The 25860-nt window shown below is 31.5% G+C and overlaps 1 protein-coding gene, 1 long non-coding RNA gene and 1 other non-coding gene across 3 annotated transcripts; all 3 read left to right on the forward strand.

Moving 5' to 3' along the window:
• The first annotated feature begins 535 nt into the window (after nucleotides 1-535).
• On the forward strand, nucleotides 536-642 carry LOC112101570. The gene has a single exon (XR_002907604.1). It is a non-coding gene; the product is annotated as a small nucleolar RNA R71 (small nucleolar RNA).
• Nucleotides 643-1956: 1314 nt separating this feature from the next.
• On the forward strand, nucleotides 1957-7076 carry LOC18033404 (S-protein homolog 5; the record flags this gene model as incomplete). The annotated part of the gene is made up of 4 exons (XM_006420472.2): nucleotides 1957-1972; nucleotides 4956-4986; nucleotides 5398-5428; nucleotides 6669-7076. Coding segments are annotated over 4 exons (474 nt in total), but the record flags the coding sequence as incomplete, so codon positions are not given.
• Nucleotides 7077-8190: 1114 nt separating this feature from the next.
• Nucleotides 8191-10377, forward strand: LOC18033272. The gene is made up of 4 exons (XR_002904923.1): nucleotides 8191-8645; nucleotides 9217-9382; nucleotides 9673-9838; nucleotides 10114-10377. It is a non-coding gene; the product is annotated as an uncharacterized LOC18033272 (long non-coding RNA).
• Nucleotides 10378-25860: the final 15483 nt, after the last annotated feature.

Below are 25860 nucleotides of genomic sequence, written 5' to 3' on the forward strand. Positions count from 1 at the left end.
TAAATTGATTATTATTGATGTTTCTTTGCCCTTAATTTTGCTGGTGAAATCTAGATGGTTGAGTCGGCCTATTTTGTCCACTAAATGCTGCAACATGTTGATTTTGATTACTCCATGAGAAGTTTAGGTGCTGCTTTATCTAGATTGTAAGTGTTTGAGTAAGGATTGTTCTAGTTTTGTCTGTTGAAGTTGCCCACATAGTTGATTGAAGCAGGATTTCCAAGACAATTATCAAACATATGTCCTTCTTTAAAATAAACACAAGATACTTCAGGAATTTGTTTGTTAGTTGCTGGAGCCGTAGTCATAGCCTTCATTATGTTTGTTAATGAGGTTATTTAGGCTACTAATTTTGTCAAGCCATCTACATTGTGCATTCTTGCTACTCCTCTGTTATTAGCTATCCTCTCTAAAATTTCATAAGCTTAATTGTAAGATTTTAGATAACAATGCCTCATTTGTTGAAGCATCTACCATCAATCTAGTGCTTGGATTAAGACCATTATAGAAAGTTTCTAGCTATATACAATAAGAAACACCATGATGGGGACATCTCTTGAGTAACTATTTGAATCTTTCTCATACATCATACATGCTTTCATCTTCAAGTTGATGGAAGGATGTGATTTCATTTATCAACTTTGCATTCTTGGTAGGTGGGAAGTACTTTATTAGAAATTTATCAGTCAAGTCATTCCATATAGTAATGGAATGAGGTGGTAGAGAGTCCAATCATTCTCTTGCTATATCCTTTAAAGAGAATGGGAAGAGCGTGAGTATCAATGCTTCCTGTGATGCTCTAGCAATCTTGAAAACATCACTCACCTCCAAAATAGTTTAAGGTGAAGATGTGGATCTTTTGATGGCAGTCCATTGAATTGCCCAACTGTCTGTAGCATTTGAAATATCACTGGTTTGAGCTTAAAATTATCAACTTGTAATTCAGGTCTAACTATTCCAGGATTTATGGCTTGAGGAGTCAACACTGCATAATCTATAATGGTTCTGTCTCATCATCTGCTATGTAAATAATATTGTTGTTCTCTTGTTGCCTATGAATATTTTTCCCATTCTAACTTTCTTGACCTCCTTGTGTATTGACTGGTTATACTTATCCTCAGGAGTTCATACTCCCATATCTTGCAAATCATCCATGTCTGTAATAGTTCTTAAATTTCTATGTGCTTTTCTCAATCTCCTTGCAGTTCTTTCAATTTCTAGATCAAATTAGAATTCAACAGATTTGTACGCGTGCATGCAAGGGTTGCTAGAGCACTTTTGTCAGCACAGTAAACAAATTAAAAGAAAGCTAAAATGTTTGCACCAACAAAAATTGATTTCACAAATCATAATAAGCATTCAATCCCTGGCAACAACGCTAAAAACTTGTTGGTATAAGTAATGCTATAGGTGTCAATGTGCAAGTGTACACAACAAGTAATATAATGATAAGTATTCATATCGTCTCCATAGGGATTGATGTTATAGGGTTTGCTACAACAACCTTAACAATGCAAGTTTAGTCTAAATGAAAATAAAAGAATTAATGAAATTAATTAAACTAACTACATTAAAAATCAAATAACAAAATGCAATAATGAAAATCTTAAGTCAAGTTTAAGGATATACTCAATGTAAATGGAATAATTGAGTGATTAAACTTCTTTAATAGTATTGACTATTTTTCTAATTATGCTTCTATTGCTACGACATCTACTACAACACTAGGCAGAATCTCTAATACATCATCAGTTGTCGCCTGTTGGATATCTTATATTTAAATGCAACCTAACAGTGACTAGTTGTTAGGCTAACATTAGATATAGCGTTATGCGTTCTAGGTTCTGATTACCCAACAAGGTGAATTCCTATGTTTAGTTCTTCACTAATCTTAGATTAAGTATAGCTCTATTCAAATAAAGATTAATTAAACTTGGGAAACTCAATCTAAAACCATATATTGTATTAATTTGTTCTACTAAATGGATGGTTAACTGAAATAGGGAATTGCAATAAGTAAAATCAAAACAAAATACTACAACAGACTCTGAACAACATACATATATAAGACAATTAATCATTAAGTTTGTTTAGCACTCAACCACAACAAAGTTTAGTTCATGATGAAAGATAACATAGTAACATAAATCGTTTTATCCATCAAGTACATTCCCATAATGAAAAGAAAAAAATAAAATACAGATGTAGAATTGATTCCTACTAGGTTTTTGTGATCTCTCCTTCTTTTTTCCTTGAGTCACGTGCTAAAGCCCTCAATTCTCTCTTATTCTATTTTTTTCTTTTGTTTTCTCTTTTATTTTTCTTAGGTAACAACCCCGTCCCCTTTTTTTATGTGTGCTCTTTTTATATCTTGGAATTAGGGCAACCAAAAGCGTGTAGCTGAATGTCTCCCCTTTTTGAAAACTTCGGATTACAATTTTTTTGCACCTATCGCTGCTTTGTCAGTTGACATGTGCCAAATCTTGTCTACAGTTGCTATAGGATTGCTACAGTAATGGCCCCATCATCTTCTCTGTTCCAGATTTGTTTTAGTTCATTTGCAGTCAAGTTCTTCGTCATCTCTGCAAGTCTGCTGCTGCAACATTGCATCCCTAAAACTTGTGCCTTTTGATAACCTACGATCATGTACATAATCAGAGTACAAAGTGTTTTAAAACATAATCAATTTATTAAAATTAAATTTAAATAATTGTTTATGCAAAATGTAACTATAAATGCAATAAAAACACATCATTTACTCTTTAAGTAATATTGGTTGAAGTCTAAAGATGCCATGATAACTCTCATTTCATAGAGTTATCACACTCTTAAACTTAAACCATTACTTGTCCTCAAATAATAACAACAATACTAATACTTCACTCATACAATCATACAATAAACAATTTACCTCTATCATCTAGCTTGCTAGGATTCATCAACCCACAGATCTCATTTTCTAAACATGCAAAATTACCATCAACAATTTCAGTTCTAGTCTTAAGTTTTATTCTATCCAGAGTGTGTGTGTGACACTTTGATTAAATTCTAGAGTTGCTGCAGCATACCACAAGCATTTTTTTATATAATAAAATATTACTTTTCTTGTAGTGGTCGGTGAACTTTTGCTTCATTTGGATGTGAGCTTTTCCATTAATTTCCATCCTAACATTTTTGGAAAGACTCTTTTCCACTGTAGTTTCAAATGAAGTTGGCAAATTCATTGGCTTGACATATGTGATGGGCCTAGAGATGGGTGTCGATGATTTTAACTAGAGTATCTTACAAGATGGATCGTATTTGGCTGGGACTCTATTAATGTTAATTAAATTTGGCTGAGACTCTATTAATGTTAATTAATGCTCCTTGTATGTTATTTATATGATATAAAAACTATTTGACGATTGTCAATGGGCCCGTAGCCCATTGGCACGCCCACGACCTCAACAACGTTAAGGTCCTAGGTTCAAGTCACAACGCTGGGACTTGATTCCCCTGTATAATAGGGGTTGAATAGTCTCCCCACATTGGGGTAGAATTGATCCCCCTCCAGTATTAATAGTGAGGGTAGATCTCCCTTCACTTTAAGCGAAGGGTCGACATTTGGACTGTGCTACAATAGGATTATTGAGAAGAGTCCCAATTGACGTCTGATTATAAATATTAGTAGAGCTTTGATTGTAATATATCAGTGTATCAAAAATAAAAACTATTTGACGATTGTTGGAAAAGATTTTTGTTATAAATCTCGTTCAATTGAATTTTTATTTTGAAATATACATGAACGGTGGCATGTAGGAATTTATTGGTAAGAGATAACTTGTTTGAGTTAATTTCAAATTTTGCTCTCACGAAATAATAATCTTGAAAACATTTCCAAATTATTATAAACATCCACTAATATCATTTTTGTTTGAAAGACAAAAAAAAATTCATCAACGATCCCCCACTTTTTTTTTTTAATCTTGGGTAATTTTCACTGTCCTCTCTTCAAATATGTCCAACCCACTCTTAGATGGATTTGACATCCAAATTCGTACTGACCTCCCTTAGACTTAAGCAAACTTTGCTTTGACCGTTTTCATAATGGTAGTTTCGTAACTTAACTTAAAAAATCAAAATCATGTCTTTATTTATTCACGGCAGAATGTTGAATTCTGCTATAATAAAAAGGAAAAATGCTAATAAATTTATTTTATTATTTGATTCAATTAATTCATAATGACCGAGTACAAAAATCATTTCCGTTAATATTTCCCACTCTTAATCAATTTCCTAACTAACATCATTGAGCAATTGTGATTTTTATTGATTAAAAGATAAGGCATTTCTCTAAAGTATTATATCAAACAGATTATGGACAATCGATTGACATATCCTTTGATTGTCCTAATTTTTTCAACCATTAGAATCCTAATTAAGGCAAAAAATGTAATTTGTTTTTTGGAAAAAATCCAAATGTCAATAGTGATCTACCTGTCAAAGTCATGGTTGGGCGGTACCAAACCATGAACATTTTTTTCAAATTGGCCACCCAAATTGAAGTCCAAGGAGGTGCCACCTAAGGAAAGAAAAAAAAAAGAAACTTTGACAAAGAAGAAAGAAAAAAACAAAAGTAAGAAGAATGAAGAAAAATCAAAGGCGATTAAAACAAATAATAATAATTTAATAGCCAATTTTGGCTATAAAAGGGAGAGCTCCCCATTTTATTTTGTACATTCAATTTGTGAGAGAATAACAAGGAGAGAGCTTGAGAGATTTTAAGAGCTTAAAATTATTAAACTCTTGTGAGTCTAGTGAGTGAGAGATTGGGTGTATTGGGATTCTGGAAAATGAGCCAAAATATTACAATACTTGTAATTCTCATATAACTAGTGAAATATTTTCTTTTTATCTTCGCTCGTGGACGTAGGCTAAAAGCCGAACCACGTAATTTCTAGTATCATCTTTTGTGCTTGTTCTTTATTCTTTTCTAATTTTATTTTAGCTGCGGTCCTTCTTCATCCATCAATTTCCTAACACTACCACCAAGCTCCGCACATCTGGCTCAAAGCACGTCCAAACAATTGTAACGGAGGAAATTATAAATAACTGGAATATTCCGTTGTTGGCTTAATGCATGTGAAGAGAAATTTAATAATTACGTTTTAACAACGTAATGATAAAAGTGAAGAAAAGGGAGGTTGTTAGATTTTATGCTGACCACTAAATTTGGATTTTGCTTACGTGTTTATTTTTTGTATTGATACTACGCCCGTGTCTCTATTTGGCTTGAGATTTATGTTTTAAATGATGATGATGATGATGATGATGATGATATACATGTAACAGAGAGGCTAACTAGTACACCCGTCAAATTAGGGGCATTTTTATATTTGGTCACTTCGTCATCTAAAGTCAAAGTAAAATTCAGTTAAGACCAAGGGAGGTCAGTACGAGTGTGAGGGGGGATCAATGAAAATTACTCTTTATCATTTAAACAGCAACAGAGATAAATTGATGTTTATAATAGCTTGAAGAATATTTTAAATATTATTATTTTATGAGGGAAAATCCAAAATTTACTCTTGAGGAAATTTAAATGGTTGGTAGAATCATTTTTCAAATAAGAGTAAAATTGACTCAGATCTTGTTTGAAATTGAGGTATTGTAACTTTTAAATTATAATTATTGTGAAAAAACTGTAATTATAAAATAAAAATTAATAATATGTGGTAAATAAAATTTTTAAATAATAATTTTATCAAAATTACTAAAGGATAAAATTATTAGACTTTTCATCACACAAGTGTAAAACTAAATTAATTTAACTTTTAATTTATAGTAGTTTGAGCTGACTAAACACTTTAGTTAGAGTTGACTAAACACTTTAGTGGTATATTTTTTAGATACAACTGCCCAATTTCAATCCCGACAGTGCTTTTAACAATAAGAAAACTCTTGGAAATTTTGATTCACCAACACTTATGAAAATATCACAATTAGGATTTCTAAGTTGGAGACGCAATATTTAACACAATCCACTCTAAATTACATTCCGAGCGAATCCATTAATTTTTATCCATTGGATCCCATTCAATCGACTAGTATAGATTTTAAGTGAAAAAAATAGCATTGTTCAAGGTATAGAGCAATCATATTCTCGTCACTTGTTCAATATCTTTGGATTGGAAGTGACTCTATGTTGGTTTCCTTAGGCTCTCGAACAGGAAAATTCGTCACCTTTTCCCTTTCAATTTTGTTCGTCTAATTGTTCCCAGCCCATCACAAAGAAGAGGGGAAAAAAATAATAGAAAATGAAATACCATCGTCTAACTATTTGGCATACTTTTATTCAGTGTAAAAAAGAGAACACTCCAGATTTCGTTTGTAAAATATGCAACAGTTGGCATCTTAATTTCTATTGGATAAAAATGGATCGTTGGAACTTGAATCCAACACGGATATTTACCATGCCGAAAAGGAAAATTGAAACAACAATGATCTACAGTGAGGATATATAATGAAGTTTCCACCTTTTGTTGCAGGCTGTATGATCTATATATAGAAAATTAAGCACAACTTCACGTTTATTTTTTTCACGTGACATATTTGGTAAACCTTGTATCCTATTTAAAGTGGGAGTTGCAATTCAATTTCTTATTATACAAACTTAAAAAACCAAGTAGAAAATGAGTTCTTTTACAAAAATTATGCTGTTACTGGCTCTTCTTGTTTTGTACATGCCCATGAGCGATGCTGCTATTGGCCCTAAAATCCATGTAAACATCTACAATAAGTTAGGAAATGGATTGGATCTTACCGTTCATTGCAAGTCCAAAAATGATGACCTTGGCGAACATGTGCTTTCTCAAGACGAGAGTTTTCCCATTAATTTCCGACGTAACGTTTTTGGAAATACTCTATTCTATTGTAGTTTTAAATGGAATGGTAAAGTTCATCGGTTTGACATTTATGATCAGTCAAGAGATTCCTGCCATGATTGTAAGTGGATTATTTTACAAGATAATCCTTGTTTGGTTGACAATTCGTTCAGCATCGTTGGTTGTCATCAATATCATTAGGAATGGTCCTTGTGTGCGTATATATAATTAAAGTACCATTATATTATTGTTGGGCAAGATCTTTGTTTCAACTCATTTATGTATACAAGAAATTGTTGTTTGTAAGAGATAAGTTAAATAAATTAAAATGGGTATCAGGATCCTTTTTTCAGAAGAAAAAAATCAATAACTCTGGGGGAGAACACTTGAGAAAATTTTAATTCATTAATTGGTAGCACATCAAAGTATCTTTATTGGTGTTACAACAACTAATCATAAGGAGACACAGAAATTTAACAAAATTCACTCCAAATTAGGGTGTGTCCATGAATGAGAGATTTCATTATTTTGTTGCAAATAGATATGCAAGAGTGAACAGCCTTCATAGGTATCCTCAAATGATTTTTTAAGTAATTTTATTATTGAGCTGGTGACTTGAGTTTGAATCATGGGAAGGTAGGGATTATAAAATTGATGATTACTGTTTTGTTCATCCATCTACCTTTTTGTGCAACGTAAAAGGATATGGAAGAGTACAGACAACTTTAACCTAATAAGTAATAATAATTATATTGTAAATCGTAAGAATTTTTTTGATTTGGTACAATCCAGCCATAATACACGAGACTACCGAACGTACAAGAAAATGCCAAAATGAAAAAAAAGATTGATGTAGAAAAATTTGTTGGAGATTAAGTAATAATTTGATTTGTATTCTGTTTAGATACTTACGAATAGGACTGTAATATCATTAGTTATTCTTATGCCTTACACTACAAGAAAACTGTTAATAGATGACAGACAACTTATGACAAATTCTGAATATATCATAAAATTATAATAGACTTGTGCATAATTTTTAATTTATTATAAATTAATAATGGTTTTGTGATAAAATTATTTTTTATCACGGATTAATGATAGTTTTATGATAAAATTATTTTTTATTATGAATTAACGATGGATTTGTGATAGAATTATTTTTTATCATGAATTAATAATGATTTTATGATAGAGTTATTTTTTATCACAAATTATTATTTTTTACTTAGCCAAGTGTCGACTTATAATTCGTTACTTAATATGTAAACAATTACACTATATAATTTTTAAAGTATAAAATGAAAAAGTGAACCCTAAATCTAATCTAATTAAACACACATTAAGTTGTTGCCGTTGCTCCCCTGCTGCTCATCGATTTCACTGCCGCTTCGGGAAGGAAAAAGAGGAGTCCCCGTGCGGTTTCAGTGGAGAGACCGTTGATGGCGCCGGGGATGGGAGGGAGCTTGTACGAGGTGCTGAGGGTAGAGCCAACGGCGATGATTTCGGAGATTAAGACGGTGTATCGGAGTTTTGCGAAGGTTTATCATCACGATTTGTCGGGTAACGGTTGGGATTACACCGAGATCCACAACGCTTACGAGACGCTGTCGGATCCAAAGGCCAGGGCTGTTTATGACATGTCTTTGGTGAGCACACGAAGACAATGACAGCTTCCATCGAAAGCAGCATGCTTCCTTCGACCCTTCTATGGTTTTGGTCAACTGCATTTCACGGTTTTGATCGGATTTACTTCACAGTTTTGCTTGGCTTCACTTCAAGGTGTTGTTATATTTCCATGGTTTATTTTTTAATTGCTGATTAAATTATTTGTTTGACGAATACATGTGATAATAAGGAATTGGGACATGTACTGGGCATGAACAATTTTAAATTTTGTTAAGATTAGATTGTGTCACAAACGACACATCAAGTGTTTGTTAAAATACCTCTGAGGAAAGGATTATTTCAATTATATTGTTAAGTTCGTTGGATACATTTCTATTTATACACTTCGTACTAAAAATACCTACTGACACTACGAGAAAGAGATAAAAGCATCCCAATCGGGGTGATGGGCTCCATTCAGATGAGTGTTTGGCTCCAATTAAATCGGCAATGGATTGACTATATATATATATATGTTATTTAAATAGATCCTAATATGTGTCCTATTTAATTTTCCGATATATCTTACAACAAAATACAGTCTTGGATAGTAATGATACCAACTAGGTAATTTCTTTTCTGGGAAGACTTTTCTGATCTTAAGCTACATTGTGGTTCTTGCTTTTATCTGGAATGGTTCTTTTTAGCTGTGTCCTATTTTTATTTAATCATTTTTTATTTGCAGGAAGGGTTTTTCATCTGCTCATTGCTCAACCTGTAAAGCCCCTTACCATTTGAGATGGAAGTAAGGTAATGTCAATAAAAGAAAAAAGAAAAAGAAGTTTGGTCATCATGGAGGAAATCATCCTGTTCATAACATTCAAAATGGCCGGGTAGAGATTAGTGCTCAGGTGTGTTTAGACGAACTTGATTATATGCTAATGGCCTGATTTCTAGAAATTTCCATTTACAGCACAAGTTTTTATTTGGAAAAATTTAGTGGAAGATATCCTATTCTTGGGGATATTAAACTTGTAGAAATGAATCAGATAACGTAGTGCTTCTTTTTCTCCTAACGTTGTAACAGTTCAAAACTTTGGATTTAACTTTCATTAATTGGGTGCTAGTTTGAAAAATTTCTATAATTTATTTTCCCCTTTTTAGTTTGTTCATTTATACACCGTAATTTTATATTTTGCAGAATCATAACTATGCAGTTGACCCTGCTACACTTCCAAAAGGTGTGGAAGTGACTCATATCAATCTTAATGACGGTACCTGTGCCGGTCTTGCTTATCCGGCGCTAAATGTCATGTCCCTCCAATACCACCTTGAAGCATCCCCAGGACCTGATGATTCAGACTGCGGTAATGCATTTTTTGATACCATCTATCTTTTACATATAAATTTAGTTTTCAGAAATTCTTTTTGAAACACACCTCACTTTTCGGTGTTCAAGCATTTCTTGTGATCTGTGCTAAAAGAACAGATAGTGCTAGATCTGAAGAAATTTCATAATGGGTGGAAAGCTTGTAATTTGAGGACTCCACTCTTGATTATGCTTCTATTGTTCATTAACAATTTTCTATTTTGTTGCATAAAATTCTCCGTGCCAGCATATTGACTTGTGTTCTTGCTGCAGTTTTTAGGGATTTCGTAGAGCTGATGAAGTCCGTGAAGTACCGAGCTTGAGCAAAAGCTACACCGGAATTTGTTAATGATTGTTGAAGTTTGGCGTCATATTGTCACTGGAAATGGTACACTGAGTTTTCTTTCGGGATGGGCTAATTTTGTTACTTGTAGTGTGAAAAATATTGTTGGTAGTTTATAAACTTATGCTAAACTTTATAAGTTGTCCTTAAAAATAGTTTATTACCCCTTAATGTTATGTCCTCTATGTTGCTTAGCATGTTTTTTATCAGCGGTCTCATCCAAACATTATGAAATTAATTTCATTCATGTAGCACATCTCTGTTCAATTTGGGATGTTTTATTATATATTGGTGGAAATCACATTGGATATCAGATGTATTTATTTTGAAATTAATTTTTGGATTGAATGAATGTTAATTGATATTAATTTTTTAATATTTATTTTATTAATTAAATAAATTTATAAATAGGAATTCATCAATAAATTATAATTATAATATAATTTAAAAAAATCCAAACCTTATGACGGAAAAAGCCATCATATATTCTATCATAAATAATTTCCAGCCAAAATTGAATAATAAATTTTCAAATAATAATTGAATTTCCCACAAAAATTTAAAAAAATCGCACAAAAATTTAAATAAATTTTAATTTTAATTTAATTATTTTTTTACATTAAAATATTGTGTGACAGATATATGACTATAAACTACCATCGTAAATTTATGACGGAAAATATTCTGTCATAAATTAATGAGAGTGACATAGATGACGGATGAACTGTCTGTCATGTACCCCCTTTTATGACAGTTATTTCCCGTCATCTATTGTCTATTTTCTTGTAGTGTTAACAAATAATTGTCTTTCTTAGTCTCTAGTGTAGGGCTCTAGGTTGTTAATCTAAATCTTGTGTTATTGAGTGGTTTTGACAAAAATATAATTTAGTTACTAGTTTCATAGTGAGGTAATTTTTATTTTTTCTGCTTGTTCATTGAGTTGATGCATTCTATAACAATACTTATACCTATGTTTGAGAATTTGAAGGATAAAACATAAATTTTATTAGAGAAAGCTCAAAAGCATTATAAGAACAATTCACACACTCTCATAATTACTCTTAGAAGCTTTGTTTTGCTTCTTATGTTTTCTTCTTCTTAGACTTGATGCATAGGGAGATGGGGTATTTATACATGAAACAAATCAATCACAACTATTCACTTATTCAACTACTACACAAATTCTCATCATTCATCAAAACCTACCACTCATCTACTTCATCAACCACACTAACCTTACCTACCAAACCTACTTCTCTAACCACACCAACCTTACCTACCAAACTTACTTCACCAACTACACCAACCTTATCTACCACAAGAAGTTTCTATGAATTGGGTTTGGATTTCTTCATCTTGGATTAAGTTTATGATCAAACACCCCTCTTTAACCTTGATCATGTGACACCAAGCAAATTTATGAATTTTACAAAGTCTTCTTACTTGAGCAGCCTGGTGAAGATATCAGCTACTTGATCTTGTGATTTCACATACTTAAGGTGCAATTCTTTTCTTGTAATACACTCCCTTGTGAAATGATAGCGAGTATTTATGTGTTTGCTTTGATCATGAAAGACTGAATTCTTGAATAGGGCAATTGCTGGTTTGTTATCAACACAAATCCTGGTTGGCTCTACTTACAGCATACCTAACTCCTTCAACAAATTCTTTAGCCAAATTGCATGACAAACACATGAAGTAGTATCTACATACTCAGGTTCACAAGTTGAGAGTGTAATAGTAGATTGCTTTTTTGACATCCATGTGAAAACAATGTCTCCCACAAAGAACATAAATCATGTGGTGCTCTTTCGATCATCTACACCTCCACAACAATCGTCATCACTATATCCAACAAACTTGTAGTCATTAGAAAATAAGTATAACAAACCGAAATTAATTGTACCTTTGATGTATGGAAGGATTCTTTTTACAACTTTAGAATAGGTGATCTTTGAATTCTCTATGTATCGACTCACAAGTCCAACAGTATAAAGGTGATTTGGTCTCGTGCATATCAAATAATGTTGTATATCAAATAATGTAAGCTTTCAACCAGACTCTTAAAAAATGTTGGATCTACATCTTCGCTTTTATTATGTTTGGATAACTTGATTCCGCATTCCACTGGCATGCTTATAGGCTTGCAATGATTCATCTTGAACTTCTTGAGAATCTCTTTTGCGTAGCTTTCTTGAAAGATAAATATGCATTCTTCCTTTTACTTGACTTCAATGCCGAGATAATATGTTATTAATGTGATGGTAGTCATCTTGAACTCTTTGATCATTACTCTCTTGAACTCTTTAAATAAGCTTGGACTACTTCCAGTGAAGATAAGATTATCCACATAAAGGCACGCAACCAAAATGTCCCCATCTTTTTCTTTGACGTAGAGAGCATGTTCATATGGGCATTTGATGAAGTCGTTCTCTTGAAAATAATTGTCAATTTTGCTATACAATGCCCTTGGTGCTTGTTTTAAACCATCAAGAGCTTTCTTCAATCTTAGAACTTTATCTTCATATCCTTTCACCACATAGTCTGATGGTTGTTCGATGTAAACTTCTTCTTCGAGAAATCCATTCAAGAAACCAAACTTCACATCCATTTAAAAAAATCTTCCTTTTTTTTTAGCAGCCAAATGAATAATAAGTCTTTTGCAACTAGCCTCACTTTGTGCCTTTCAATTTCTCTTTTAGCATTTATGTTCATCTTGTAGACCTATTTGACAACGATTGGCTTGTGACTTTATGAAGAGTAGCAAGTTCTTAAGTGTCATTCTTCACGATAGCTTTGATTTCTTCATCCATTACTTTTCTCTCATTCTCATCTTCTACAGCTTATTAGAAATTGACTAGCTCACTATTAGGAAAGAGCCAAAAAAGAATGAGATTTTCATGTCTTTCAGTTGCCTCATAGAGATCTTGAAAACTCCTTGTGTGTTATTTAGTTCTTTCATTTAAGAAAGATGGTGATGAATCTCTACATGTCATTGATACTAGTAAGATAGATGGAGTAACTGGTTCTTGTTATTCTTATACTTTTTTTATCTGTGTATGATCATCTTCTTCAATAAGACAGAAGTTGAAGTCATCCATACTAGAGCCAAAATTCCATTTCTTTCATCATTAAAAATTACATGTCAGCTGATCACTATCTTCCCGTTATTTAGATTGTATAACTTGTATCTTTTGGAATTGTTGTCATAGTTAATGAAGATGAACTTCTCATTTTTGTCATTCAACTTTGCTCTTCTCTCGTCTGGTACATGTACGTGGGTAATACTTCCAAAAACTCTCAAATTGGTGATATTGGTTTTTCTTCCAATCCATGCTTCTTGTGGTGTTTTACCCTACACACTTCTTGCTAGAGATCAGTTTGATAATTAGACTGCACATGCAACAGCTCTAGTCCAAAATTCTTTAAGTAGTCTCATAGTCTTGAGCATGCTTCTTGTCATGTTGAGAATAGTTCTGTTCTTCCTTTTTAAAACACCATTTTGTTAGAGAGATCTTGAAATTGTTACAGGGTACCGAATTCCGTTTGCTCCACAAAAATCTATGAATACTTTATAATTGAACTCTCTACCTCTATCAAATCTCATGCCTTTAATCTGGTGTCCACTTTATTTTCCAATTTAGCTTTGAAGTTTTTGAAAGCTTTAAATATTTATAACTCCTACTTTAAAAAATACACTCAAGTTTTTCTTGAAAAATTAAAAAAATTATCTGTGAAGAGAATGAAGTAGTTATTTTTATCAAGGGAGCTTAGCTTGGATAGACCGCCCACGTCAGTATGAATAAGCTCTTGAGTTTGAGTCTTTTGGAAAGCTCTTTCTAAACTGCTTGCCAAGTAAACATCCTTCACAATGTTGATTGGGATGATTGATTGGAGGTAGGCTTTTCACCATGTTCTTTTTTTATAATAACTCTAATTATTCAAATTTGAGATGCCCATATCCAAGATGCCAAATTCAGGTTGAAACTTTGTGACAAGCCTTGAGACACTTTGCAACATCATTTTAAATATTTAAAGGAAATATTCTATTATTTGACATTCTCACCATTGTCATTAGGTTTCTTTTGTCATCTCTTAGAAAATGACTATAATCTTTTAAGTGAATATCATAGTCTTTTGCCAAGAGTTGACATAAATCGAGGATGTAGCTTTTTGTGCTAGGCACATGTAAACATTTGAAATTAGTTGGTGTTTGTCATCTTTTGTACAAAAAAAAATGTTATCTTTGTGTTTCACTGGTACTTTTGAATCATCTCCAAAAGCAACATTGCCATTCACATATTCATGTTTCCACTCATGTGATTGCTAGAACATGTGTCAAGATACTATATATTTTCTTGACCTCTATTGGTGCCATTATGTGCTAGTAAAAATTTACCATCTTCATCCTCCTTCTCTTGAATATAATTCACTTTCTCATAAATTCTAGTACTTGGAGTTCTATATTCTGAATTGTAATACCCAAACTTTGGGCAATTATAGTACTGCACTTGGGATTTGTCTTATTTAGATCTTGGATTGCCTCTGTTTTGTCCTTTGGTTGAGTTTTTTCCTTTCTATAATTCAATTAGTTGTTGTTGAAATTACAACCTCGTCCATAACCACGACCCTTACCTCGTCCTCGACGTCTATCTTAGACATAATGTCTTCTCTGATTACCTCTTTTTTGGATTGATTTCAGTCTTGAGAAGTTGTTCTTCGATTCCTTTCTTTTTCAATTTTTCTTAATAAGCTTATAACCTTCCTTGAAGTTTCTCAACCGTCATAGCCTCCAAATCTTTTGTTTCCTCAATTGTTATAATAATATGGTTGAACTTTGATTTCATTGATCGAAGCATCTTGTCAATGATCCTTAACTCTTTTAACTCTTCGCCATTATCTTTTTAATTTATTAGAAATGGTCATAACCTAAGTACAATAGTCAGAAATTGACTAAAATGCCTTCATGCATAAGGACTCAAATTCTCCTCATAATGTTTGGAGACGAACTTTTTTAACTTGTTCTGCTCTTTTGTAACTGATCTCTTGCTTCTTTTATGCTTCTTTTGAGGAGGTTGCACCAACAATCTTTTCGAAAGCATCTTCATTTAATAATTGAAAGATGAGATACATTGCTTCATTCTCTTTCTTCCTTAAATTTTTCAAATTCTTTTTTTACGCCACAGCTTGAAGTAGCTTCATTTTCTAGTAAAATAAAGTTTTTTTTCCACGACTTCCTATATATCGTGTGCACCCAATAGAGCCTTTAACTAATATTTCAGTTGTCAAAATTACTTACCTTTGATTGTGAAACCTAGAATGATATCATGCCACCATTTGCAATAAACTCACAAATTGAGTGAAAATTTGAAAATTCTAAATGCATGGATAAGTCAAAAATGTCGAAAAAACTTTGGAGGGACTTAGATCAACTTTTGATCAATGGTCACCTTTTGGTCAACAGTCAACAATTAGTCAACGTTCAATGGTTGGCTCAAATCACTAAACTTAGCTCGGTTCAGCTCGACTTGGTTCAGTTTTGTTCAACTTGATTTAGATTGGTTAAATCTCGGTGAGTAACTTAGTTTCAGGACAACAAATTTCTGGCGGTGACTGTGGTTGCTTTCAGACTCTGATAAGGCTGATTTTTGTGGCATCGTGCTCCTCTCATTGAGCTCTTTGGTCTGATATGTTAACCACTATGTGAAGCATTGATTACTAGGTCTGGTACCACTTTGTTAAAGAATTTGAATGATAAAACACGCATTACAAGAACAATTCACACACTCTCACAAATCACTCTCAAAAGCTTAGTTTTACTTCTTATGCTTTCTTCTTTTTAGACTTGATGCATAACCCAAAGAGAGGAGGGGTACTTACACATAAAACAAACCAATCACAACCATTCATTTATTCATAGAAATTTTCATCATTCATTAAAACTTACCACTCAGCTATTACACCAACCATACCAACTTTACCTACCACAAGAAGCTTTTATGAATTGAGCTTGAATTTCTTCATGTTGGATCAAGTTTATGATCCAACAACTTGCTATATCCGCATCAATAAAGTATTTCCCTATTTTTTTATTTTGCTTTCGCTATTTTATTTTCGCTTTTGCTAACTCATTGAATAAACATTTTGCATAAATTAAAGGGAAAATGACTAAAACACCACAATATTTAAGAAAGGGAACAAATAACTCTTTAAAGTTTTAAAAAGACATTTACACCCTTTTTTCTTAACAGATTTCAATTGTTTAAGTAATTAAAAGGTTAATATTGCACATTCACTTACTAATCACTGGTGAAATTTCCCAAAAATCACAAAACCCTCCCAGTCCGTTTAAAAAATATAAACAACAAAAATAGCTAAAAACAACTTTCTTTCGTTAATCAATTGAGAAAGTCAACCCAAAATCCCTGAACCTAGTTGTTCAAGCCCTCAACCTTGTACTCATCATCGGTACTGCTGCAAAAGTGAAATTGAAGGAGCCGGTCGACATTTTGACATTTCATTGTCGATCAAGACCTCCATCAATGTTTAAAGGAGTCGGCAGACAAAAGCCAACCAAGTCACAACCATTTTGCCTCTAAAATCATCAGAATCTGTCAAAAATAGTGAGACACTAACCCTATCCATTTCCCAGATGCCGTCGCATATTGACCCACATCAATATCATCAAACAACTCCTCTCCACCAACCGATCAACTTACCGATCATTGGGATCGAAACCAATACAATCATCGTCATCGATTTTGCTTATTTATAGTTTTGACTAAATTGTTTCATCATAAACATGTAGGGATAAAGGACTTATTTTCTCCTGTTATAATGTTAAATGATTATGTTTGATGCCATGCCTTTTTTATTTGCATAACTGTAGAAAGTATACATTAATGGTGTTATAGACCAGAAAATAATCTTGTCACAATTTTCACTTTTAATTATTTTTTAATTTTTACATATATCCATAAATGATGGATGTTGGGTATAAATTCAAATGCTATTGGTGTCAATGTGCAAGTGTACACAACAAATAATAAAATTATGAGTATTCAAGATCGTCTCCACAAGGATTGATGTTATCAAATTTGCTACAACAATATTAACAGTGCAAATTTTGTGCTAAATTAAAATAAAACAATTAGTGAAACTATTATACTAATTAAAATAAAAGCGCAATAAATAAAATGCAACAGAGTAAATTATTACATCAAACTCAAGGATAAAACCAATGGAAATGTAGAGTAGTTGAGTGAATAAACTCTCTTAATGGTATTACTAATTTTCTAATGTTTGGCTCGGTTGCTACAGCATCTGCTACAGCACTGGGCAGAATCCTTATGTATCATCAGTCGTCGCATGCTGGATATCTTATATCTATATGCAATCTAACATTGATCAGTTGTTATGCCAACATAATATATATCATTACACGCTTAGGTTCTATTTACCCTACAAGGTGAATCCCTATGTCTAGTTCATCACTAATTTTATATTAAGTATGGCCCTTTTGGGATAAGTTAAACTTAATCCAGGAAACCCAATCTAAAACCAAGTATTGCTCTAATATGTTCCACTAACATAGGCCCTTTTGTGACTCTCTCATAACTTGTATCATTAAATGGGTGATCAGCCGAAATAATGAATAAAAATAAATGCTATCAAAACAAAATGCTACAGCAAACATGCAACAACACATATTTTCAGTCAATAAACCATCAAGATTGTTTATCACTCAACTACAAATAAATTTAGTTCATGATTTGCAAAAGAAAAATAAAGAACAAAGTTTTAGCCATGAAACACATCCCCATGAATAAATAGAAAACAAGAAAACAAGACAAGAATAAGCAGAACTGAGCTCCCAATTGATCTCTACAATTTCTCCTCTTGTGCAGCCCTTAATCTCTCTCTTGAATCTTGTTTTCTTTTGTTTCTTTGTGGTTTTTCTCCTTGGGTGACGGCTCTCTTTATTCCTTATGATGTGTGCTTCTTTTATAGCTGAAAATTAGGATAAACGGAAGCCTAGGGCGCGCATAAGTCAGATTAGGAAACTGTAGATCGCAATTCTGCAAGTATCCCGCGCGAAATTTTATCTGTCGTTGTTCCAGGATTGCTACAATAATGGTTGCTACAACAATAGCTACAACAACTGCACTGTTCCAGATTTATTTCAATTCTTTTGTAGCCAAGTTCTTTTCTATCTTTTGCAGCCAAGTTCTTTTATATCTTTTGCAAGCCTATTGCATCAACATTCCTTCCTTGAAATTTGGGCTTCCGGACACCTACAATTATGCATATGATTTAGCACACAAATTATTCTAAATCAGAAAAAATTATTACGAATAAACTAAGATGAATGTTTATGCAAAATATAACAAAAATGCAATGAAAACACATTATTTACTCTCTAAATATTATTGATTTAAATCTAAAAGTATCATGATAACTCTTATTTCATAGAGTTATCAATGTTATTTTTGTAATTTTATTAAAAACCAATGGTTAAATTAGGAAATTGGGAAATTAAATTGGATCTTTAAGTCAAAATTCCAATCCTTATGAATAAGGATATATTTGTAATTTTATTAAAAATCTGTGGGCGAATTAGGCAACCAGTATTTATTTTTTGAGGACATTTTCAGAGTTGAAATTTTTTTTGTTAAAAATAAACAAAATCTGGTAAAAACAGGGTTATAAATATCTTTTTTAAAATGTCAATGAGTTTTTTTTCCTTTTCCAAATGATCGGGGTGCACCAATCTTTCTCCTTAAAATAAAAGCAAATAAATGATTGAACAACGAACATAATTATTTTAAATTATTTTAAATTATTTTAATTTTTTTTTACTTACAAACAGCGAAAACTCAGTTTAGCAATTATAGCAGTTACAGTTAATTAAACCACGATCATAGGGATTGAATTGTCAGTTGCAGCCGAAAAACAATCATGCATTCACAAAAAGTCCATCAAATGTGCTATCAAAATAAGAAAAAACCATAATTAAACAAATATCATATGCTAATAATAACTTTTTCTATATCTTAAAATTGTAATTCGGATAAGAAGCAAAGATTGACTAGTGATCATCATATCCTATATAGTATGTTCTAAATGTGGCATACTTACTTATTCTCTCTCTCTCTATATATATATTGAAAAAGGACTTGTACACCCAAATGTTTAGGGAAATGAACAAAAAATTCCCTAGCATTTTGAAAAGAAACATTTAAACTCCAACTTGTTAACCGAGCGAAAATTTCCCTTACTAATTATAATAATTCAAGAAAAATGATAATTGGAGTCCATCGTGAATACGCTTGTCCTTAAGTTTATTAATCTGATGGTCTCTCGGAAAAATGGATTATTGCCGAGGAACATTTTCCTCCGTAAAATTAAAATACGTCTATCAAACAATTTGTTTAAATGACGAATAAGAACATTTCTTAGGGACACATTTTCGCGGTAATAATATTTTTCCAATAAAATATATCCATAAGTAAAAATATGTAACTTTTTGAAAAAAAATAGATGCGAACCATATTTTAAACCTTAGAAATACCGAATAGTCCTTAAAAAATGTGAAACTTTTTTTCATAATCAATTTTTACACAAATTATATAATCGAAGTGTAATAAAATTAAAACAATTACTAAAAAATATAATTGAGTTCATTATATTAAAATAAAAATCCAATACTTTACACTTCAAGAAGAAGGATTGTACATTCCCTCTTCTTATATATTCCATCAAGTGTTCTGCTCATCGCTTTGAATTTGTTCCTCATCTTTATCTTCAAGAATTGTTGGAAAAAAATTCAGTTTTAAAAAATACCTTTTAGGATCGATCTCATATAATATATAGGAATTCATAATCTAAAAAATCATACATTGACAATCCGATTTGGCTTTTTAGCTGAGTTAATCCAGGCTCCTAGATCACGATCTCTCACCACCACACCTGTTAGATCACAATATGTTATCATCACACTTGTTAGATCACAATCCGTCACCAATGATCTTCCAGGTTATGACTCAGGTTTGATATGTGATTAGTATTAAAAATTGTTTAATTATCAAGCGATAATATGTTATTTTATGCTTATGTTATAATTTATATTTGTGTTTATGTAATATATTATGAATTACTAATTATGTTTTAAATATATTTAATTTTTTGTATTTTTATGTGTTTATTAGGAAAAATATTAATTTCACGTACTTCGAGGCTCCAAACAGATAAACAGAGGTCAAATTTAGATTTCGGAGGTCCGAAAATCTTAAGATCAGTCAAGATCGGCTTAAAATTGGGCTTGTGTAAAAAAAATTGACTTTTCCTGTTGACCGAGCACTGATTGGATGATGAAATGAGCTTACAATAGATATGAGTGCATGGGATAGCTGGCAATCTTGACCAAATCTTAACCGTTCATGATTCAATGGTCATGATTGTGCCACGTGGCAATGTTTGGTGAAGCAAGTTGGAGGATCCGAATCTTTGTATTCGGGTCGACCCGATCCACCCATTAACCTGCCAAATCTCAACCGTTCTTTGGGCAAATCGGACGAGTCAAATGATGCCATGTGTGATGTTGACTTTTGAAGTTTGACAGCCATTGGATCTTGATCTAAGGGTTGTGAGGAGCACATGCATGAAGCCTATGATGAACTGCAAAGCACTGGATTATGAATTTATTTTTCTATAAATAGAGCCTCATTTTTATGTTTTAATCATCTCTCTACAACTCTCTTCTTCTCAAATTCTCTCCATCTCCTTATAATCTTGATTTCCAGGTGTGTTTTTAATATTTTGTATAATTATTTTCATTAATAAAATTATTTTTATTTCCAATTTTAGTTGTTTTTATTTCTTTTAATTATAAGTAATTCAATTTTACTACTTTTTATTTTAATTATGCTTAACTAAATAATATTAGTTAGGGGAAGGTGAAACTCTTAAGAAATAAATATGATTTAATCAAATTCTATGTTTAATTTTATAAATTAAATTATTTTCTATTTAATTTTATACATGTTTTATATTTTGAAAATTTGATTTATTGTAGACAAACAAATGAATTTGGCACAATAAATTCTTAAGATCTTAATATAAGGCATGGTGAAATGGTATTTTGACTTATTGTAGACAAATTAAATTTTGGCACAATAAATACTTAATCCATCATAAATTTAAAGGGAAAATAATAATAATTTTTATAATTAATCTTTTGGATAATAAATCTAAAACAAATTGGCAAAAAGAATTTATTAAGTTTTATTTATTTCTAAGAGTGGATCCATAACCCTAACTAGTTCAATTCCATAGTTTCATTTAAATTAAGTTGTTTATATTCAAGTTTTAATTTCAATTTTTAGATAAAATATAATAAACTAATTAAATCTTTTCTCTATGGATCGACCTCGGACTCACCGAGTTATAATACAACAAGACACTCTTATACTTGAGAGTTAAAATTTACTTTTAAGTTGTGTCAATATGCACTTGACGTGGGGGCGCATTTATCACCACTAAAAGCAACTAGCAGGAAAAAAATTTTCTCTCAAAATTAGAGAAAAAAATCTTCCTCTAATTTGTATAATGTGGCTTCTCTCTTCCTTTTGAGAGAAAATAAGCCATTTTACATCTCTATCTTAGTGGAAACCCTAGGCTCCATATTTTTATATTTTTTAATTCTATTAAATCAAGTTTGATTTAAATTAAAAAATAATAAACCAAAAGTAACGTTACTTCTTTCTTGTCATAGGGGTCCACCTTGTAAAATAACACAAGGCCCCTTAGACACAAGTATATTATATGGAGCCTCCCACTAAATAATAAATTTAGGCTTTTAACCTAAATAGCTAGTTATCTTTCTTATTAATCCAATAAGGGTGCAGTCAATTAAATGAGCTAACCCAGGGACCATATGGGTACATACAATAATGGCTACAATAATTAGGCCTGTAATTAAACTAGACCAATTATTTAATTCCAAATCTACTCCACTAAAAGATTAGAATTGACCTCCATAATTGTATGTTGTCTCAGATAGTGCTCTTGAATAATAATTCGACTCATGCCATGTTGATTTCTTTACTGCATAATCTTTTGTACCACATCGTTAATTAAATCGATATCGCAACTGTCAAATTAATTTAATTACATCTTATTCCTTGATACTTACTGATTTTCTCTAATGATCATTTTCAATATACTAAATATGTTGACACACTCTGGCTAGAGAATTCTATGATCAAGTGCCGAAAACCCATCAAGAGATGTGTTGTACAAATTCTATATTGTTAATCTATAACTCCAATTCTCATAATTGCTCCCACCGAGATACCGAGTAATCTTGACAACAAGTGTGTGTTGTGGTCATTGGTAGCTCAAATGGAATAAAAATTACAATCATGAAATCATAACTAACTCAAGATTAAGGTTACAGTAAAATCAATGCCTATGAAATTTAATAAGTCTGACAGTTATTATAAAGTTAATTAAATCTCATATGTGATCTTGTTCAATGTAATCGTACTACATCAATAAATTCATACATGATTAAGACAAATCATTCAATGAATTTATTACAGTTTATATCTAAATAAAGTGTCCATCTTTATTTATCAACTGCAAATTTAATTTATTTAATCATAAGATAACTTGTATTTATGTTTTCTGTGAATCCACATGGTGATCACATAAATACATATAATATGATTAAATGGACTTTTACTCAAAATATTAATGCAATTAAGATACTTGAATAAAATACCTCATTTATTTTATTAATAAAAAAATTATTTATTACAATTAATAAACACATATGCTTTTAAAAAGTCTATTTTCCCAATAAAAACAAGGTGTTGCATTATTTGAAAACCATATTAAGAGTATACTAGCACTTTTTTAGCACACACCACTACGAAACAAGCATACGACATATATTTTACAACTTTCCTCAAGGAATATATGAACAAATCTAGATTCTACTTCAATGCATTTTTTTCAATCATGTAAGATCACTCGATATTTACTTGAGTCAAATCCCATCTGCCAGGTATTGTCAAACTAACTTATGGACAAATCTGGATTCTACTTTAATGCATAAGATAAAATAGTTAATAAACTATGCTAAATATGATGTGCAAAATATGTAGGAAGTGTGTCAGTTGCTGCTTGTAGATACTCCGGAAATGTGAACCAAAGTTCTTTCATACACATGGAAAATAGCACTAGTTTATCAAATGGCTTCAGCTCCAGACATTTCGTGATGATCTCTTATTAGCTCATTTCTCAGATTAATTAATTATGCCATTTTCTAAATTAGCCGCATCCCTACTGATTATAAAGGATAACTGAACATAATGTGAAATGCAAACAAACTAACAAACAAAATTCCATTTATAATAAACCAAAATACGCAACAATACAACATATATAAGTAGTCAATTTGCCTTCTCAAAACTGCATGTATATTCATTACCCATCAATTAAGTTTTAATGTCATTCAATTTAACTAGAGAAATGACAATAAATTTAAAGAGATTTTAGGAATATATTGTTGGGGAAAAATCAGTTTTTTAAAATTTTATAAAAACTTTTAGGAACGATCTCATACAATACATAGGAATTCGTAATCTAGAAAATCATACATTGACAATCCGATTTGGCTTTTTCGCTTAATTAATCTAGGCTTCCAGATCACGATTCGTCACCACCACTCCTATTAGATCACGATCTGTCACCACTAAACTTGTTAGCTCACGATCCATCACAAATGATCTTCCAGGTTATGACTCAGGTTTGATCTGCACTTGACGTGTGGGCGCTTTTATCACCACTAAAAGCAACTAGCAGGAGAAATTATTTCCCTCAAAATTAGAGAGAAAAAATATTTTTCTCTGAACTGTATAATATGGCCTCCCTCTTCTTTTTGGGAGAAAACATGTCTTTTTATATCTCTATTTAATGGAAATCTTAAGCTCCATATTTATTATTTTTAATTATATTAAATCAACTTTAATTTAAATTAAAAAATAATAAAACAAAAAGTAACGTTACTTCTTCTTGTTAGAGGGGCCCACCTTGTAAAATAACACAAGGCTCCTTACACACAAACATATTTTATGGAGCCTCCTACTAAATAATATATTTAGCCTTTTAATCCAAATAGCTAGTTATCTTGCTTATAAATCCAGTAGCGGCGCAGTCAATTAAATGAGCTAACTTGGGGATCATTTGGGTACATACAATTGTGGCTACAATAATTATGTCTGTAATTAAACTAGCCAAATTATTTAATTCAAAATCTACTCCTCTAAAAGATTGGAACTGACCTCCATAATTGTATGCTCTCCAAGATAGTGTTCTCGAATAATAATTCGACTCATACCACATTGATTTCTTTACTGCATAATCCTTTGTACTACATCGTTAATAAATCCATATCTCAACTGGCAAATCAATTTAATTACATCTTGTTCCTTGATACTTACTGATTTTCACTAATGATCATTTTCAACATACTAAATATGTTGACACACTCTGGCCAGAGAATTCTATGATCAAATGCCGAAAACCCATCAAGAGATGTGTTGTACAAATTTTATATTGTTAATCTATAACTCCAATACTCATAATTGCTCCCACCAAGATACTTGGTAATCTTGACTACAAGTGTGTGTCGTGCCCATTGGTAACTCAAATGGAATAACAATTACAATCATGAAATCATAACTAACTCAAGATTAAGGTTACAGTAAAATCAATGCCTATGAGATTTAATAAGTCTGACAGTTATTACAAAATTAATTAAATCTCATATGTGATCTTGTTCAATGTAGTCATACTATATCAATAAATTCATACATAATTAAGACAAATCATTCAATGAATTTATTACAGTTTATACCCAAATAAAGTGCCAAACTTTATTTATCAACTGCGAACTTAATTTATTTAATCATAAAATAACTTGTATTTATATCTTCTGTGAATCCACATGGTGATCACATAAATATATGATTAAATGGGGTTTTACTCAAAATATTAATGTAATTAAGATACTTGAATAAAATACCTCATTTATTTTATTAATCAGAAAAATTGTTTATTACAATTAAATAAACACATATACTTTTAAAGAGTATATTTTCCCAACATATATATCTTCATCCTATATGTTCTATATTCAAAAGACACTTTTAACAAATTGACGGACATAGGGATAGAAAAATAAATTTATTTAAAAAAAATGTCCAAGGTTTGTTACAATAACTTTTAAAATTCTTCTTCCAATCTATCTTTATTTGCAGCAACACTACTCATTATATTGGTTCAATAAAACTCACCATTCTTTCTCCATTTTCGCCTTTATCTCAAGCTCTTGTCTATCCCTTCTTGTACCACTCGTCTTCCATAATCCCCCTCTCTTTAATCTTCTTTATTTTGTAAGAAGGTTTCAGCATCTTGAAAGCTTCAATGGGGCGCGGTTATGGAGCACCACCTCGTCCTTTTAGTTTAAGGAAGTGCACACAAAAACGAGTTTTGGCAACAAGATTTCTTTCCATGGAGCCACCCGCACTTGATATAGTAAATTAAGTAATTCTTGACAGAGCACTCTCAAAATGTTTAAATAAAATTTCTCATATTAATATTTTAAGAAA

The sequence above is a fragment of the Citrus clementina genome, unplaced genomic scaffold (assembly GCF_000493195.1).
Source record: "Citrus clementina cultivar Clemenules unplaced genomic scaffold, Citrus_clementina_v1.0 scaffold_9, whole genome shotgun sequence".
In the NCBI taxonomy this organism is placed as follows: Eukaryota; Viridiplantae; Streptophyta; class Magnoliopsida; order Sapindales; family Rutaceae; genus Citrus; species Citrus x clementina.